Here is a 19,002-nt window from a genome sequence, read left to right as displayed (position 1 = left end):
CTGATGAAGCCAATGTCCAAAGGGACACAGTAGAAAAAAGAAGTTGCAGGGCATGTTTGTGCTGCATTTAGACACAAGTGAGAAAGGGGACTCAAAGTGTGCAATTGTGTGCCTGCCAAGTTCTCAGGAAAGGAGAAATAATCTCTCAGTAGCTATTTCTACTTTATAGAGTAAATTGGGAAATTATACAAACATGTATAAATTCCAAAATAATGGCTACATGAAATAAACTGGGGCTTTTCTGGTTGCATCCCTGGCCTGGCAAAAGTGGTAATCCTATTGGTCTTCAAGGTAAGGAGTTTAATAAGCAATAATGCAAGAACAGACCGAAATATCATGACAGAACATTTCCAAAGAATTCACAATGTGGGGACTGGAGAGCAAAGCCACTGGGTGTTTCCAGCACTTCATGTTGGGATGGGCGGGAGGCAGGTGTCTCCTTTACAGGCCCTGAAAAGAATTTGTCTCCCAGTCTGAGCTTTCTAAGCACTCTATTTAGGATCTGGGGTAGGGGTTTAATCAGTTTGTATGAATCAGCTGCTATATTCTCCACCACACTGCTTGGCCTGGCTTTATCTCTGTTTGGAATCTATGAGCCTACAGACTGCTTTTGGGTGCAACGTCCATTTCCTGCTCTGTTTTACATTAAGAATCTGAATGTTCTGGTTTCGTTTGTTTTTTTTTAATCTTTGGGGTTTTGTTTTTTACACTTTTACAACTTCATCAAAACTAGAAATGGACAGTTTGTTTTAATTAATCAAATACCTCAAGAATCTACAACATGTTTAACAAGCTTCTTTTTAAAAAAATGTAATATTTATGCTACACATGGGTTGTCTCTGATTTAAACAAAATGCTAACATCTCAGGGTACCAGAAGCTAATATCCAATTATGTGAGATATGATTTTCTTCCCAAAAGGAAGTGACTAGTGTTCTGCATTTTGTCGAAATCATTCTACATTCAACAGGATATTATCAACCTAATATATTTTTTTTCCTGATGTCATTCAGGAAATTTTGTAAACTAGTTCACTTTGATGTCAAGATAGCATACACCACCATCTGTAACAATTACTCATAAATGTGAAAATTAGGGAAAACACATTGTTTTTGTGTAAATATAATTAATGATAATATCAGATTGCAGTGAAATTAACCAAATACGATTTATATTTTTTCTGATACTATGTATTCATGCTATGAAATGCCAAACTGGGGGAGGGGGGAATGGAGCACTGCTCTTTAGACTGATGCAAATAAAGGCCTGCTTTTATTTTAATTATTGATATACTTTGAATTGTTAATTTGATTCAGAAAAAAGGAAGGATTGTACCCACAAAAAAGCCTGTTGAATTGCCTGAGAAGCATCAAATTCAATTTGATACTCCAAATCAATTAGATTATTCAATCTGAGATTCAATCAGTCTTTGAATTTTTGAATGTTTACTATAACTTCAACCTTTTCCCTTATCCACTAGTGGCTGCGAGTAATTATTTCCTTCCTTTAGATTTTATTCTTGCTTGTTATACAAAGCCAGCAAAACTCCATAGAGTTAATTTTTAAGCCATTTTTGGTTCTTTTTCTCAAACATTCACACAGCTATTGAGCTTCATTTAAAGGAAAACTGTTTAACAAGGACATTATGAAGAGAGGTTTTTTTAAATAAAGTTTTCTTTTAAAAAGATCTGTCTGGGATTGCACATTTCTCCTAAAAATATTTTTGAAATACTGTACTTCACAACCTCCAATGTTCTAGGGCAAAGACCAAGAGTTAGAAAATCAACCAATTATTGACTACCAGGGTATAAAATTAAAATAGAAGCAGTTCACCTGAGAGTAAAATAAATGTAAACTATATCTTGCCATGTACCTTACCCCTTGAAATCAGGGCACAGAGAATACCATAAATATTTTGCTTTTAAAAACATGTACACTCTTGAAAGGTGTATCAGATAAAAATGCAGCATTTAATGCCACTAAATGTAATAAAACCAAACCTTTTTCTCCAAATTGTTTCTCTGAGAGAGTGGGAAAAGTATAAATCAACCAAAATGACCATGGAAACCAATGATAAACACCAATACAAAATAATTTCCATTGTTTCTTTATCAGAGTTTATCATGTATAAAACATCAATCTGCTTTCCTAATTAGTCTTCCTAAGGAATGGAAGTTTCCTTAGGAAGGAAGTTTCTTCCAGTTTCTTCAGGGTAACACTCCCCGTTCCTAGAGTCAGTAGCAAAACAAATGCCTTCTCTTGGGTTTTAATTGAAACATAGGTTGTCAGGAAAGTTGCAGTCCACTGGAGAAATTATAATATAATGATATTCACATACAATCCTTGACCACCTTGTTTCTAAATTAGTGCGAAACCACAACAATCCAAAATTTGAATTTCTCCAAACTCTCTTCTCCTTTGAAATAATTTCTCATTCATTAAATAAAATGAGAACTGGTAAAAAATAAAACAGGATTTTTCCACCCAACACTAGGCAATTTACCTCATAAAAAGTGCTACGAATAATCAAGAAGGGAATATAGTTAGCTTTCAACTTCCATATAACCATTGCAAGATGCCTATAATAGGGACATGTTCACAAAATTTGAGACATGTCTTGCCACTGAAGGGATCAAAAACTAAATTGGCAATATCTAAATTGGCAATGTTACTTTCATAGCTTTAGAGCATTCGCAGAGTTCTCTATAGCCAAGCTTGAATACTAACAGCATTTAGTGAAATTGCAAGAGGAAGCAACTGACCACAGACGAGCTAGCGCAGATAATAGGGAAAACTCCTCCTGAAGAGACTAAGTCTGAGGCCTGATAAGGAGGGAGGTCACAGGACAAGGGTCTACAGGGACTGACAAGGTATAAGAGTTAGGGGGAACTCCTTTAAATTAATGTAAGCAAACAAGGGCGGGGAATAGAGTTAATGTAAGCAAACAAGGGCGGGGAATAATGTATTCTGCTAAAGTTTCTTTAACTGGTTGTAAAACTCATCTTCATTATAATGGTACTAAGATCTGCCCTTTTAAAAATACTATAAAAGGCTGTGGTTTTGTCTCCAAGGGTGTGCCACCCTGCTCTCTCTTGGTGCATGGTGTGGGCACCCAGACTTTTGCTTGGCCAAATAAAACCTTGCTTAGAGAAGTCCCTGCTTGAAGTCTTTTATTTTGTGCTGCTGATTGATTTCAAGTTTTCTGGGTAGCCGTGAACCTTACACCACCAAATAAATTCTTCCAAAGCTTTCCTGATCTGAAAAATCCATCTAAGTAATTTTTAAATTTGCCTTGAAAATTTGAAAATATATAAGATAACCATTTCTTTAAAAATAAGTTTCATATTTGTGACATGGGAAACAAATCTGGAAGAAAAAACAGGTGAGAAAGTCTAGAATAAGATCAGGAGTGGGGAATGACAAGATGCAGATCTGCATTAGTAGAAAGAATTGGCAATGCCAAGCCTCTAAACTGCTAGTACAAATCAATCAGGCTACTGTATACATAATAAAGGACATCTTAAGCAACTATTGTTCAAAAGTACATGGGTGAAATCTGTAGGGGGAATTCCCTTTAAATATTCTGAACCAAGCTACAAACTACTGTGATAAAAGCCTCAAAATGCATATTGAATGTCATCTTAGTATGACTTATTTTCCTAAACTATAGCAATGTGAACTTAAGAATGTGTCTTCCTGAACTTAAGAATGTGTCTTGTTCACTGGTAATGGCATTCTCAGAAACAAAACAAAACAAAAAAAGAAACAAAACAAAACAAAAAAGTATCAGTCATACAACTATGACATGAAAGTTCAGTTCAAACGTATACAAAATATAAACAAATTCATCAAACAAGAAATCAAAATAGTGAAAGAAAACAGAAATTGATTCTAGCAGTGCAAAAAACTGCCTAACTCTAGCTGCACACATTTTGCAGTTTTATGATCGCTGCATTAATCCAACTGGAACTGATACAGTGGTACCTCTAGTTACGAACTTAATCCGTTCCGTGACTCTGGTTGCAACTCGAGTTGGTCTCAAGTCGAGGTAAAGTTTCCCATAAGGTTCAATGTAAATACGGTTAATCCATTCTGCCCTCTGAATTTGGTCGCACCACGAGGCAAATTTCCCCATAAGGTTCAATGTAAATACGGCTAATCTGCCCTCCGAATTTGGTCGCACCCCGAGGTAAATTTCCCCCATAAGGTTCAATGTAAATACGGCTAAACAGTTCTGAAACATATGCATTTTATTTTTAAACCTCAAAAACATGAAAAAAAAGTACAGTACAGCACAGTATGAAGAGGGAGAATGGGGTGGGGAGGCAGTTATTGTTTGGAGGGAGAGTCCCCCTCCAAAGGGACATCGGGGAGATCTCCTTCAGGGGTTTCCTCTCTTCTTTGCCTCTTAGCTGCAGGCTCAGTTCTGGGGAAAAACCTGTCTAAAGTCAGTTGCCAGCCTGCTCTGCATTTTCTTTGGAGCCATGCTGACAAGCACACCAAAAACCTTCCAAACACCACAAAACACACCACAAGCCTCACTGAACGTCTCCTTGCTACCGCGATCTCTCCCACAGGAAGCCGCGACCGCGTGGCAGCAGGGAAAATGGCCGTGGATCCAGTTCATAACTCGAGGCGGAGTTCGCAAGTAGAGGTAAATTTTGGGGGCCGGAGCTGGTCGTATCTCGAAAAATTCGTAAGGAGAGGCGTTCGTAACTAGAGGTACCACTGTACAGACTATCAGTTTTGAAAGCATCTAAGCTTTCCTTTAAGCTTTGCAGATAAAGTCACTCATGCTTACTCAGGCCTTGATCAAGTTGGGCAGAGTCGACTGAGATGCCGAGGGCTGAATCTTGCAGTGTGACCTGACCTTGTGGAGTCTCCTAAATTGGGTAGAAATATCTGTAGTACAAGCTCTACCACCTATGGGCTGGACCAATGCCCACTATGGCTCCTTTAGGCAGTCAGGGAGTATGGGCAGAGGGTTCAGGCGGTGATAAACTCCTCTTCAAGGGAAGGTTAGATGTCATCAGCCTTAAAAGAACTTTTGGAGGAAGATTTTGGACAAGATAATAGGGCATCAGCTACAGAGAATCCTAGATGAAGCAAATTATCCAGATCCTTTCCAGTCAGGATTCAGGCCTGGACATGGGACTGACATAGTATGGTCACTCTGGTAAATAATCTTATTCATGACCTGGGCAGGGGAATGTGCCCCTCCTGATCCTTTTGGACCTTTCAGAGGCATTTGATACCATCACCACTGACCATGGCATCCTTCTGAGCCACTTAAGAAGATTGAGGATAGGAGACTTTGTTTATGGTAGTTTCATTCTTACTTAAGTCAGTGATTCCAGTCAGTAGCCATGAGGGTGGAACGTTTGAAAGCTCCAAGGAAAGTGCTATAGGGCCTTCTCCCCTATGTTAATATCTATATGAAACTGCTGGGACAGGTCATTCACCAATTTGAAGTGAGATGCCATCAGTAGGCTGATGATATTTCACTGCTAACCCAGGCTGGGCTGGAGATGCTGTCTTGAGCCAGTACCTGGAGGTGATGAGGATCTAATTGGGGCAAAATAAGCTCACAATAAATCCTTGCAAGATGCAGTTACTTATATTCAAAAACATCTTGGCTCTAATGCAGATCCGATGATAGCTCTGGATACAGTCACATTCCCCCTGAAACAATCATTTTGTGACTTGGGAATCCTCTACGAGAGCAGCAGGCGAAGGCCATGGTTAAAGAGATTTTATCCACTTTTGGGTGGCATACCAGTCGCAGCCCTTCCTAGATATGAAGCTATAGTGACAGAATCATACCCTTATCATTATATGGTTAGACTGCTGACAAATATTATATGTTAAACTACTGCAACATGGTATGTTGAAGGTGACTCAGAAGCTACCATAGGTACAGAAGGCAAGTTCCAATTTTGCAAGATTTTGTAGTTGGTCCACTGGGTTATCTATAAGCTTTAAAGCCCTACTTACTACCTATAGTACCCTATATAATGCAGCGTTTAAGGGAATGCCTCCTTCAAAATTCCTGTTCTATGAGTTCAAGAGGCAATGTTTAGAGTCCTGTCCCCCAGCAAGGTAAGAGAAGCTTGGGCCAAAGGCAGTCTTTCTCTGTGGTAACTCCAATGCTCTGGAATACCTTGTGACCTGAGGAACATCTGGCCCTCTTCTTGTGGCCATCTGCAAGGCCACAAACTTTATTTTTTCATGCAGGCTTTTAGAGGATAGTGGTTATCCACACTGCTGTTCTTGGGGGTTGGCTTACTTTGCTCTTGGCTATTTTATATTTTTATTTATATTATAAATGAGAGTTATAAGATTTGGGTAGTATGCAAACAATTATAATTAAATAATGAAATACATTTTTAAATGAACCCATTTTTTAGTTAAGACTATATTGATCCGATTGAAGTAGCTCAGTGGATCACTCTTCTTATTAAGTGAGGAAACGGGCCTCTTTTTTGTATTTCTCTTATTAGTACTTAGAGCTTGGTAAATTTTCTCTCTCTGGCTATGGAGGAAGGCATGAAAGCTAGACAAGAAAAGCTTATATCCTGGACTATACCTGTTACACAATGGGCTACTAAATATTTACTAACCTATAAATTCACTACGATCACCAGTGATCAAATAACTGCCATATATTTGTTTCATAAGGATATTAAGGATGCAGTGAAGAAAAAGACACCAGAATCAAAACTGAAAAATGTTCACTTGATTGTTATGTAAAGAACTAACTCGCCAACTGAAAATAACTGCGGAATGTAACTGAATTTTTATTATAAGGAGGTAGATATTTCTATCTGAAAATGTTGAGCAGGATTCATACTGCTTTCCACACGTTTATGGGAAAAAATTAAATAAAATCCAAGTAGTGTCTACTACCCAATAGCTCAATATAAGATGCACTTCAGTGATTCCAGAGCTCTAAGTCTCTCCTTTCGTTCTAAAAGTACAATTATATTAGCCAATGTGGTTTTAAGAAACAAAAGATAGTTTAGGGGAGATTTTTTCAGATTACTATTTCTTTAAGCACTGATTCTGCCAGAATGATTTCCACTTCTTTCTTCCAGCAAAACTATCATGTTTTTTACTATTGCTGGCTGGGCTGTGACAAGTCTGAAACCAAAAATCAAATCAAAAGAAAAGCCAAGGGATGGAGTCTAATTCTTGCCCCCAAAGTTCTGATATTTAATTTTTCTAAGGTTATCATTCCTGCTCTGTGTGTGTGTGTGGATACATGCATGTGTGTGGGTGTGTGTACGTATTAGGATTATTCTTGCCTTTTTTTTTTTTTTTTAGAATTACTGAAATCGAGGATGCTCTACTTCTATTATATTTACCAGCAACTGCACTAAGATCCGGAACATTTTCCTGAGCAATATGTTCTACTTAATCTCAAACCAGTTTGTAGAATTTATGTACATAATATCATCCTTTGTTTCAGACACTGCATATTTATTTAAAACATTTATATATAACATTTTCACCAACTTAAAAAAACTCAAAGCAATTCTCAACATTAAAAGCCATCTTGTAAGATGGTTTATATTCTCAGGAGAGAACACCGTACACTTTCTTCAATGACCAAGCCATACTATAATACCTGCATATTTAATTAGGTTTATACACCTAGTCTATATTATGCATTTAGTGATCTGTTTTATTGTGAATAGTGGCAACAGAAAAGCCCAAAGGTTGGTAATTGTGGGATAACAGCAAATTGAAGTTGCTCAGATAAATAGCTGATGTTAGTCAGAATGTTTTTATGTAAGACACATGCTGTTTAAGTCACAATGTATATCAATTAAAAGCCACAGTTTAAAATCTGATGAACAGGAAAAATGTGTTCAAAATATTACCCATTTAACAATAAAATTAATAAATAAGGAACTATTTCCTTTGGCAAGAACCACTCAGAGTTGCTGAGAGTTGAGAGGCATATAAATTTAAGAAAGTATTATTATTTAGTTGCATAACCTTCAAAGGTGTCCTGTCTTATATTCTTGCAGACAGAAGTTTTAATTACTATAAAGAATAATAAGATTTTTTTGAAAGAAAGAAATTATTTTAATAGCAGCTGTAACTCATTCCAGTAACTAAATCTATGCCCACATTGAATTTGCACAGTGTAAAGTAATTCTGTTTTAAAGTTTCAATGCAAAGGTGTCTGCAGAATCCAACAATTTTAACAAAATGGTGAAATGAGGATTGTGGTATCACAAGAGAAGCCCTGTCCCTTTCACACATGCATGTGATATCACCACACCCATACAAAAGGAGTGGCTCTTGCATTGTAATGGCGCAATATCAGTTGCCCCCCTTGTTCCCTCTCCTAGACACTCCTGCGTCAGTGAGATAAGAGGATAAAAGTAATCACAAGGTCTGTGTTTGGGCAGAGAGATCAACCATATCTTACGAAAGATCATGTTACAGACCATTTCCATTTTTTATCTTAGTTTTTAGTTTTAGTTTTATTCTGCTGGTCATCTTCTCTGCTATGCCACTGCAGTTTTATTCAGTTATACTGCAAAGAAACAGAGTCTCAAAGAGACTTAAGAAATAAATAATTAAGCAACTCTAGGAAATAGGGTCAGTTAAAAAAAAAATGTAATAATTTTACTCATGGTCTTGATCCTTTTCAGCTCCATTGGCCCTGTGCACCTAAAGTTTAATCCACAGGTCTCGTGGATGAAAAAGCAGTTTGAACTTTGGGCGAATGCCTAGCCCAAAGTCGCATGATGGACTGCATGACAATGCTATTGCCTATTAAGCAGCTGGGCAGAATCCCTAATTATGTGACTCATCTGAGTCAGCCTGCTGAACGATTCTACACAAGTTCTCTTAGCACCAGTATTGTACGCTACTTTCTTTCTAGGTATCTGAAATCATTTGAATTCACATGAAATTCCATAGCTAATCTTAGTTTCTCAGAAACACTATAAAATATGCAACATGACAAGTAGACAAGCTACTGCTACATGTTTCCAAAAAGAATAAAATTAAAAGCATGCATTTTTCCATGTAACATCCTTCTAAAATACCTACATTACAATAAATGTTTAGCAGTTAACTGAGGTAAATTCCTAAATAGCAAACAGGTGTGAAAGGATGCCCTGGAAAAGAATCCTTTGTAGTGCTTCTGACTGGAACTAGTTAATCAAAGTTTAAAAGAAAAGTGTTTTCTGAAATTGCTAGCTGACCTTAAGCTACTGCAGATACTTTTAATGGCATATTGAAACATCCTGGGTAGGCCCTCAAAATACTATGTAATATAATATCAGATTTCTTTTTTCAATCAGTTTATGGGACTGTAAATCTTCTATGTTTATATTCAACAGTAAACTAATTAAGTGCCATACATTAGAAACAGTCAGTTAACAACATTTTGCCAAGTAGAAGCAATAAATTTGTATTCCTATAAATCAATTTATTTGCAGCTTCAGTATATCAAATCCCAAAATCTGTGCTCATGTGAATCAGCATGAATCTGCCCACAACCTAATCTGCTTTGCCAAACTTGCTCAGCTGATAATCTAGTTTTGAATCTCATATTTAGGGTCTAGATTTTCCAGTCACACTTCATTAATAGCATTATAAAGGATATTCATAGTCATATGATATTTTAAGCCATAAAATCATCACTGTAACATTCCGTTGTGGAATACTTATTGATAAACATAGTTTCAGGGAAAAAATGTTTATTTATTTATTTATTTAACTTATATATTGTTGTAATCTACTCAAATTCTGACAGTTAATAGCTACAATATATATTATCAGATTAAATCATTCACAGTAAACAAGTAAAACAAGTTAAAATACCCACTTAATAAAAAAATAAATTAGATCACTAATAAAATGAAATAAAAATAAATGATATAAGCAATTACAACCTCATACTATTCAACGTATATTTAAAATGACAATATAGATAGTTTTAGAAGCATAAATAATAACCTGTTTTGTTTTGTTCCACCAATAGTAGCAGATTAATTAATATTGAGTTGTAGACCTGAGGTATTGCTTGTAAAAATATCCTGTAACTGTCCTGCAGTATAAATAACACAAGTCAAAATGTATACACACGAGACATGTATATCCACATAAACCTCAGAATATGTTTTTTTTTAAAAAGTTATGTTATTTTGTCCACATGCATTCATTGTGAAAATGAAGAATATTTGCCTAGAATATTGTAACACAAACCTGGCATAGAAACCACTTGAAAAATAGTGGTCTTCAATTATTTGTTCTGTCCAAAGAAATTAAAAATTCTAATTGAAACAATATTTTAAAAATTGAGATTGTTTGACAGATCCACTTATCATCTTCTATGTTAGATGGAGCACAGGCTTTGCAACACTATAAGCGTGACTCAGACACTGCTCAGTGCATCTACCTTGCATTCTATGGAAACACAGCAAGTATGGTTCCCCCAACTGGAACACCGAAATGAAGTATACAAGTGGAACCTAACTGGATGCTGAATTGATTAATCTTGATTTGGATTGATCTCGAATGCGATGAAGGTAAGCTTTTTACTGTGTTTATCAATGTCATTGCAGAAACGTACAGCCTCTGATATAGCAGTTGACCCCTGGGACTGAAAAGATTGCAAAACTCTGATGTAATATGTTATAGGAAAGCGAACTATTATTCAGAACTGCCTATTCTTTCAATTCTGCCTTATGAACAGTTATAGATAACTTAATTTTCCATATACTAACCAAAATTAATTACAATATATTGCTTAATGTATATAATAACTTCCGAAACCAAGAGAAGAACAGCTGTTTCTTTCAAACTCCCCTTTTATAAAAGGGACTAAGTTTTATCAACATAGTCTTTACTACTGCTTGGCCTAAGCAACCGTAACATCATCATATATTACCTATTCTACTCTTAAGAATAGGCAATACATTAACAAAACTACCTTATTATTTCAGATAATAAATACATGTATTAAGTCATGTATACCAAAAAAAAGCATTTTTTATTTGTATACAACAAAGATTAATTTCTCTGAGAATTCCATAAATTTCCCAGCTAGCCAAAAGAATTCAGCTATCCCTGATTGAATGAAACCCACTACAGAAATCTTCACAATGGTCACAGAATCATAGATTTGGAGGTGGCCCTTTAGGCTAACAATTAAATCCAACATCCTGCTCAGAACATGCATTCAAATTACAAATAGTTCTCGTTTAGCAACCATAACTGAGACCGGCAATTCGGTTGTTAAGTGAAGCGGTTGCTAAGATCGTAAATGCAAGGTTTGGTCATAAAGTTACTTTTTCATTACTATCGTAACTGCAAATGGTCGCTAAACAAGGCAGAAACCTGCAAAGCTTTCCCAAGAGATGACTGTCCAATTTCTGTTTGTACATATGTCTAATGAAGGGGAGCCCACTATCTCTCTATGTAACTGAGTACAGTATCAAACTGCTGTTACAGTATATTTCCTAACATTGAACTAGAACCAATTTTCCCATAACTTAAGTTTCCCACATACTGGGGGAACAAAGAACAAGTCTTGACCTTCTTCTGTGTGACTTTTTTTAAAGTATTTGAAGTCTGCTATCATATCCATCTTTAGTTTTCTCTTTTCAAACTAAATATTCCTAATTCCTTCAATTAGTTTCTATGTCCTTGATCATTCTTTTCTGAAACTTTTTCACTTTGTCTCACTCCTTGTTGAAATATGATGTTCATAACTGGACACAGTATCCACGGTTAGGTCTAACTAACACAAAATAAAGCGGAACTATTGCTTCCTGGGATTTGGTAAAAATACTCTGTAGTTGCAGTCTAAACTATATTTGCTTTTCTTGAAACCAATAGGTTAAAAGCACACAATATTCTGAAAGAAAAGTCCTGGCAGTTGAAAATAAAGAGAGAAAAACAGCTTAACATATTCTAAATTTTAGTGCCCATATCCACATGATTTGAAGAAGAATTTGAGAATAATTAATTTAACAACTCTCTTAAATAGAACGTTTCTAGAATCAAAAGTTCCAATCTCTTTAACTGGAAGAGAAATCAGTTAAAGTTTTTGTTCATCAATTTGATAAGGGCTTTTAAAAATTTGATTATTATGTGATGTTCTGGTGTGGTTAATGAAAGAAAAAATGAAAATATTAAAAATGGACATTCATTTTTACTCTGAATGGTTAATTTTTTATTTTTTTGAAAAGTAACATATTTAAGGTTTGAAAAATATGGACAAAGTATTGCAATTAATTAATTTTGTTGTGAAACTTGTCCTTGATTACTGATTTTTAATTCATAGATCACCATGATTATTTCTTTTGGTTAGAGCATACAATATAGGCCATTTAAATTCTTGATGACAGAAGTAGGATAATAGCATCTATAATAAATAAAGAAATATATCTCTTTCTCCCCCCTCTCCACCCTCATTACTGAACCCAGCTAATGTTACCAAAGGATGTTCTTAACTTATAGTTCAAATGTTGGATAGTATATTGGTCTAAGACAACAGAAATAATACACAGATATGGAAAGTACTCAATTAACTGCCAACCGTCTTGATATAGCACTGCAAAATTAAAATGCAATTAATTTTATACAGGACAAGAAAACTGACTATGCTAAAGATACCTAATAAAATCATACAGGGACAGAAAGCCCTATTTCCTGGAAACCTCCTGTGTAGTAATACTAGCCATCTGTAGTAATACTAGCCATCTCACTCTTCCTCACAGTAAAATGAGACTGGTTGCAATTAAATACTTCCAAATACAGCAACTCCTATCCCCCTACATACACACGTACACATCCACACCCACATATTGGCCATCTCTTTCCCCCTCCAGACAGACTCTTCAACCACTTCTGAGTTTCATCTCCCTAATCACTTCAAAGACTGTTCTGAAGAATGAATGAAAAAAGAAACAGTAGTTTGTCTAAACACAACCCAAAATACAATAATTAATAATATAATTGTATTATTGCAACCTCTGATTCTTCCCATAATGTTGTTTATTCCCCCCCTTCTTTGAAAGAGCTACCTGTACTTATGTCTTTGAACTACAGTGGAGATATACTCATTTGTATAAAAACTAAGGGGTCTTTGCTCTGAGCCACAATAACCAGTATCAGTCAAAATGGACCAGGAATTTACTTCAGAATGTGACACTTCCTTATCTTTTTTATATTCAATATAAAATAAATTGAAGGCCTACATAGAAGAAGAAATATATCTTTTGTCCACTGACACTGCTCAGTCAAATTCCAGACAGCACTCCAAATCACAATAGTAGTTCATCTAAAGAAGGAAAGGATCAACTTCACCATTTAAACTCTGGGAAATATGAGGACTCCAAGCCAGGCAACAGTAACTCTCCCATATTTTATTCTCTGATTAGCTACAGGACACTTTTTCACTGGAAGCCCATCAAACATTCCCTTGGGACCGCCCCCCCCTTGAGAAAATGCCAACTGGATTTCACACACAACTTATGTTCACAGTTGCGCAGCTGTGTTGTAAGCCCGTTCCAGGGGAACGTTCTGGGGTCTTCAATATATTTCCAGCAGGAACATCTCCATCAGTTCCACATTAGCTCTGCTCGCTCCCACCACCCCGCCACGACCTTGCGGTGACCAGCCCTGCCTCGGTTCACGCTTTGCTTGTAAACAACTTCTCACTATAGCGGGAGCGCTGTGCGTGTGTGCTCGGGAGAGAGAGAGAGAGATGGGCGGATAGGCGCAAGCGAGCGGGAAGCAGGTGACACAGCAGGGATGCCGTTGAACGCAGGGCGAGCGGCAGGCAGTGCCAGCCAGCTTTCCTTTAGCGGAGAGGGAAAGGAAGAAGTAAGGCGGGGGGGAGGATGCATGAAGGTGAAAGGCCCCCATCGGAGTTGTCCACAGCTTCCCAAAGGGTAGAGTTACCTGGATGTGGCAGGAGATCTCCGAGTCGTCCAAAAGACGGATTGTGCATTTCATATCCTGGCTCAGCGACCTGATGCTCGAGCTCCGGAACCGGATCATTTTCATGGTCCTTCTGCCCCCTCGCCTCACGCACTCGCAGGGAGCAAACATGCACCACAATCCGGAACTGGGGGCCGGCGACCAGCCCTGCTGCTTCGGCCCCTCCTCGCCGGGAGGGAAACCCAAAAAAGGGAGCGACCCAGCGCCTGCCTCGTGGGGCGGCAGGCAACTCAGCCCCGAGGAGGCGGCGCCGGCTCCGGCTCCCGCTGCTGTTGCTGGGCGAACATCCTGGTGCGGGAGAAGAGGGAGGAGGAGGAGGAGGAGGCGAGGGCTGCTTCGCTTTCCTTGCCGAAGGCGGCAAGTCCACCTCTCTGTCTAAAGAGGGCCGCCGCGTAAAGCACCAGGCGAAGGCGCGCGGCCGCGGCACGCGCAAGCTCTGGGGGGGACCGCTTTGCCTTGGGGGCGCGAGAGGCGACGGGATGGCGAGGCTCCTGCTGGCTGCGCGGCTGCGTCAGGCTCAGCGCTGCTCTTCTCTCCCGCCTCAGCATCATCCTCGTCTCGCTGCTCCCTCCCGCCGCTGCCCCTCCCGCAGTCGCATTCCCTCCCACCTTCTCGTCTACCTCCGGTGCTTTCCCCTTCTTTCTTGCTTTCTTTCTTTCTTTTCCCTCTCTTCCCCTTTTTCTTCCACCCTCAGTTTGTGCCTTTAGCCGTCTTCTTTCGATTCCCTCTCATTGTCTGCTTTCAAACGAAGCTTCATTCACGAAAGGTTGGGAGGTCCAGACAACACTGTCTTCCATAGGTAACCTGTATTTTCCCACACTTCTTGCCTCTTTATCCTTTCGTGGTAAATATCCAGTGGGATGGGGTGGGGGATAAATACACCATTATTGTAATCGCTGACCTTTAAAAAAAAAAAACGCTGCTCATCTTTCTTCTATTCTTTCCCTAGTCTCAGAATGTTTTTCTTTACCTTTTCTATCACACAAATATCCTCTCATTTTCCCCCTTCTTTCTTCTTTCCACTTCCTCTTTTGCTCCATTTTCTTCTCACTTTGCTGCTTCCAAAGAAGAGTTTTATTGTGCAATTGGAGTAACTTACTCATTTAATTTTATCATGTCTTCCACTTGTAATCTTCATCTGGCTTCTTACAGCTTCTTCTATCTTTTTTCATCCTTAACACAAACGTAGATTGAAAAGGGAAACACGGCACAGCTGCTCAGTTGCAGAAGTATTTTGGTTGGCAGTGCAAGGTGCCATCTATCTAGAAGGACCTTTCCTTTAATGTCTTCTCCATAATGACTCTTTCTCCTTCATATCCTCTCTTCATGATTTTATGAGATGATGAAGATCATGACTCTGATCTAGTTATCAATTTTCCATCTTGTCATTTGTCCTTTTTTTCTAGGAAGTTAAGAACCAAAGTAGTTGAAACAATAGTGCTGAATAGAGCAGGCTGCGTCACAATATGGATAAGGCCTGGAGTTTCTGGGGAAAAAAATAGGGAGGCTAGTGGGTTTACTCTGATTATCAGTTGGGGCAATTCTGCACTGCTGAATTGAAGAGCTATTGATCTATTGATCCACCCATTCATTAATTAGCATAGAAGTATGCCACATGACTTTGCTGGCCCATTGTTGATCTTTATCCTGCCTTTACTGCCTCTTTCAGATTATTACAGACTTCTGAGTTCTTTCAAAGGTGATAAATATACACCATGCCCTTGGATGGTGTCAGAATAAGGGGGGAAATAGTATTGGTATCATTTAAGCCTGTCTCCCTCATGGGATATAAATGGAATGAAAGCAATATCATGGGGATACGGCTGAAAAGAAGATTGTTACCAGGGAAAGTTTATGCAGTGGTTAGGTACAAGTAAGGATTGGGCCTTGGAGAAAAAAATTGCCCCTTTGCTAAATTGTGAAGCTTCTTCAACTATCACTTTAAAAGGCTCTGAGAAAACACAGTGTAGTTAAAACTGGGATAATTACTTGGTGCTGTTTGTGGAATACTTTAAGCCCTTTCTTCAGCCTTTATTCATAATTTGGATATTGTTCCTCTCACTTTTACTCATTTATCCTTTATGTTCCAAAAACATTTTTATTTTCCCCAGGCCTTTAATTTCTGATATTGTTTCCCTCTTGCAGAGTAGTTTTTAACACTGACTTTTATTGATTTTAATTGTGTGTTTATTGAATTTATTGAAAGTTTACTACCTTTTTTTTTACTGTACTTGCCTTCTTTGTTCTTTGTTTTCTTCTATTTCTTCTCTCCCTGTCTTTTCTGTTATCCAGTTGCCCTGTGTACCCAAGAAGCAGCTTAACAGAAATCACGTACAATACGCTTGGCAGCTGTCAGGGTCAAGCCTTTCCCAGTTCCTAAAAATGTCTTGTTCTGCCAAGTGGAGGATGTAAATCTTGATAATATTAGCTTCTTGGCGCCTTTCTTGGCACTCAAATCAGGCTTCAGTGAATGGGGTCAAAGCATTGTATTGTGAATATTCAGCTGTTACCTTACCAACCTACGGCAAAGAGTTAGAATATAAAGTATGGATGAAGAACTGTGCTTAGTTTAGTGTACTTTCCCACAACTTATATGCAGAAAAAAATTATGGTAAATAATTATTAAGCCCTTCCTGCAAACATTCAATATTCACACAGTAGTAAATTAATCAAGATCTAAACATACCTGATAAATACAAAATAAAGGTCTGAGAGAACAGTGGAATAAATAAAAATTAATACCCTGTACCTGTATAACTGTTTATAGCAGTGTTAGTTTTAATTTACATTATTTCAAACATGCAGGAGTTACTTTTGCACTGACTTTGGAAGAACAATTTAAGATCCTTAAACTCCAAGCCTATGAAGATTTTTCATCTAAAATACCAGAAAGATAATAGTGTTGCATGCTTTAAAATGTCTCAGTGGGTGTATCTATATTTTACTGTTCAGTCATGTCTGTTCAATGTATATTCCAACAGAATCTGTACAATACAGGAATAAAAACCACTTATTGATGGCATCGCTATCTTGAGGTGAAGCTGAGAACCCGTATCCCAATCATTCTCCCCAATGTTTCAGCACATGTATCCTTTATTCACTTGGCCTTCTAACTTTGTTCTTTCTCAGTAATAGAAAAAATACACTTAATCTGCTGACAGTTTTATCATAAAAAATTATCCCCCCCCCCAGTTTGGAAAGAGCAAACAATCAAAAGAGTACCATGTACTGAGTTATTGAATTGTACAAGTTTCTAGAGGACTAGGCATGTTATTCTGCAAGGAAAAAAAAGTCTTAAAGACTCACTTATATTTATTATCATGGAAGCTCTTGTGGATCACAGACTACTTCATAAGATGGATGTAATGAAAATGTTAATACAATAATTTGAAAGCCGTGACAATCATAATATTTCAGTCTCATATAATTGCACAACTGTGTTATTCTGGTAACAAATTAATAGCTGAAAAGGTAAGTGCTTTTACACTTCATCAAAGGTGCTTCCTTTTGGTTGTAACCACTGTATATAGAAGTGAAACTTGCCTCATAGGAGCAATTTAATGTACTTAAAGCACTACGGAAAAAAATCTTTTTCCTTCCAGATCTTTTAAACGTTCTTTTAAAACAATTCAATTGTCTATTATCTATTTTTAAAACTATAATTATTATTCATTAAAGCTATTTTATGAAGATTGTTTAAAATTATTTCATTTATTGATGGAGGCATTTTATTTTATACATCATTTTAGAATATGTATTTTTAAAATTACTCACAAATTAATGAATAATATCCACAAATAAAGTTAACTTTATTTATCCATAACATTCATGATATTAAAAAAATGAAAGGAATTATCAGAACCAAATATGCTAAAGTCAGTATCACAGGAAAGTTAACTATATAAGACATTTAAGCAGAGTCATTATTTTAAGAATCACACACGTTATAATAGAATAATCAGTAGAATCCATACACACTGGAATTTCAATTAGATCCCCCATGTAAAAATCAGAATAACCATCAGATATCAGCAAAGAGATATAGAGAATGATAACTCCTAAGTATTAAGTACTGTTTATCCAGTTTTTTTGCAGTCCAGATATGGTAGAACCAGATATGGTTTCAACCAGAGTTCTAGTTTCATATATTGTAGGGATATTTTTAGGCTGTAGAAATCTGGACTATCACTAGATGGCAACTTCTTTTTGCCATCATCCTGATTTTTGCAGTTCAAATCTGGTAGCCCTTGTATATTGTAGAAGATTGGCAGCTATGCTGGGAAAGTTGTGTTTTCTCAAATATTATCCAGCGTTATTGACTTTCTAAGTGAGGAAGAACACCCAGAAGGAAACAACTGCAAAGCATCCAGTAGCATCAAGTTTGAGAAAAGTGACAATGACAAATTTTATAGCCTTAGCCTTTCCAAATGGGAAATTTAGAAAAACAGAATGGGAATAATGTTTACAAACAAAATGAATTTGTCTAAAGGATTTATTACCATATAAAAAGTGCCATGGGATTCTCCATGGCCTACAGACTTCATTTGTAGTGACTGATTTAAAGTTTTGTTTCAGCTGAATATGGATAAAATACAAGGTGATATAGGGTCTCATCTGCAGTCTAAGCTTATAAACAAGAAAGTCAGCTACTTTCTTCTGGCATTGGCAAGCCTTGATTATAGCCATGACGGCTCTGGGGATAGTGTATTATGTCCTGGGTTTTGCTCAAGCAGTGTAGCATTTGAGCATATGTACCCAAAGAGAGCTATGTTGTATACAACTCCAATGCAATAACATTTTTACAATATATTTTAATGGAAAATACTGGAAGTTTTCCTGGCTGAAAATGTATTTCCATGGAGATTGCTAATTTCTCACAAGTATAGTCCAAAAATTGTGTTCAGAATAAAGCAGAAGTTTATCTTGCAAAAAATTAATTACTCAGAACTTATCTTTGTAGCTGACACTGTACATAAATTATCAGTACTGGTTGTGACTTCATTGGCTAGGTATTCTGAAAGGTGATAGT

General features: G+C 37.2%; 1 protein-coding gene across 2 annotated transcripts in view; it reads right to left on the bottom strand.

Moving 5' to 3' along the window:
* FRMD3 (FERM domain containing 3) overlaps nucleotides 1-14,200 on the bottom strand; it is a 98,843-nt gene extending 84,643 nt beyond the window's left edge. The window contains exon 1 of one of the 2 annotated variants that reach the window (XM_088130048.1): nucleotides 13,935-14,200. In XM_088130048.1, coding sequence (XP_087986174.1) covers nucleotides 13,935-14,084 — 150 coding nt within the window. In that variant the 5' untranslated portion in view covers nucleotides 14,085-14,200. The remainder of the gene's footprint in view (nucleotides 1-13,934) is intronic. The other variant, XM_025164894.2, reaches the window with a different exon arrangement.
* Nucleotides 14,201-19,002: the final 4,802 nt, after the last annotated feature.

Source organism: Python bivittatus, unplaced genomic scaffold, assembly GCF_059951505.1.
Source record: "Python bivittatus isolate LINGU-HERP-01145 unplaced genomic scaffold, Pbiv_v1 ctg000850_np1212, whole genome shotgun sequence".
Classification (NCBI taxonomy): domain Eukaryota; kingdom Metazoa; phylum Chordata; class Lepidosauria; order Squamata; family Pythonidae; genus Python; species Python bivittatus.
This window is presented reverse-complemented; position numbering and strand designations above follow the sequence as displayed.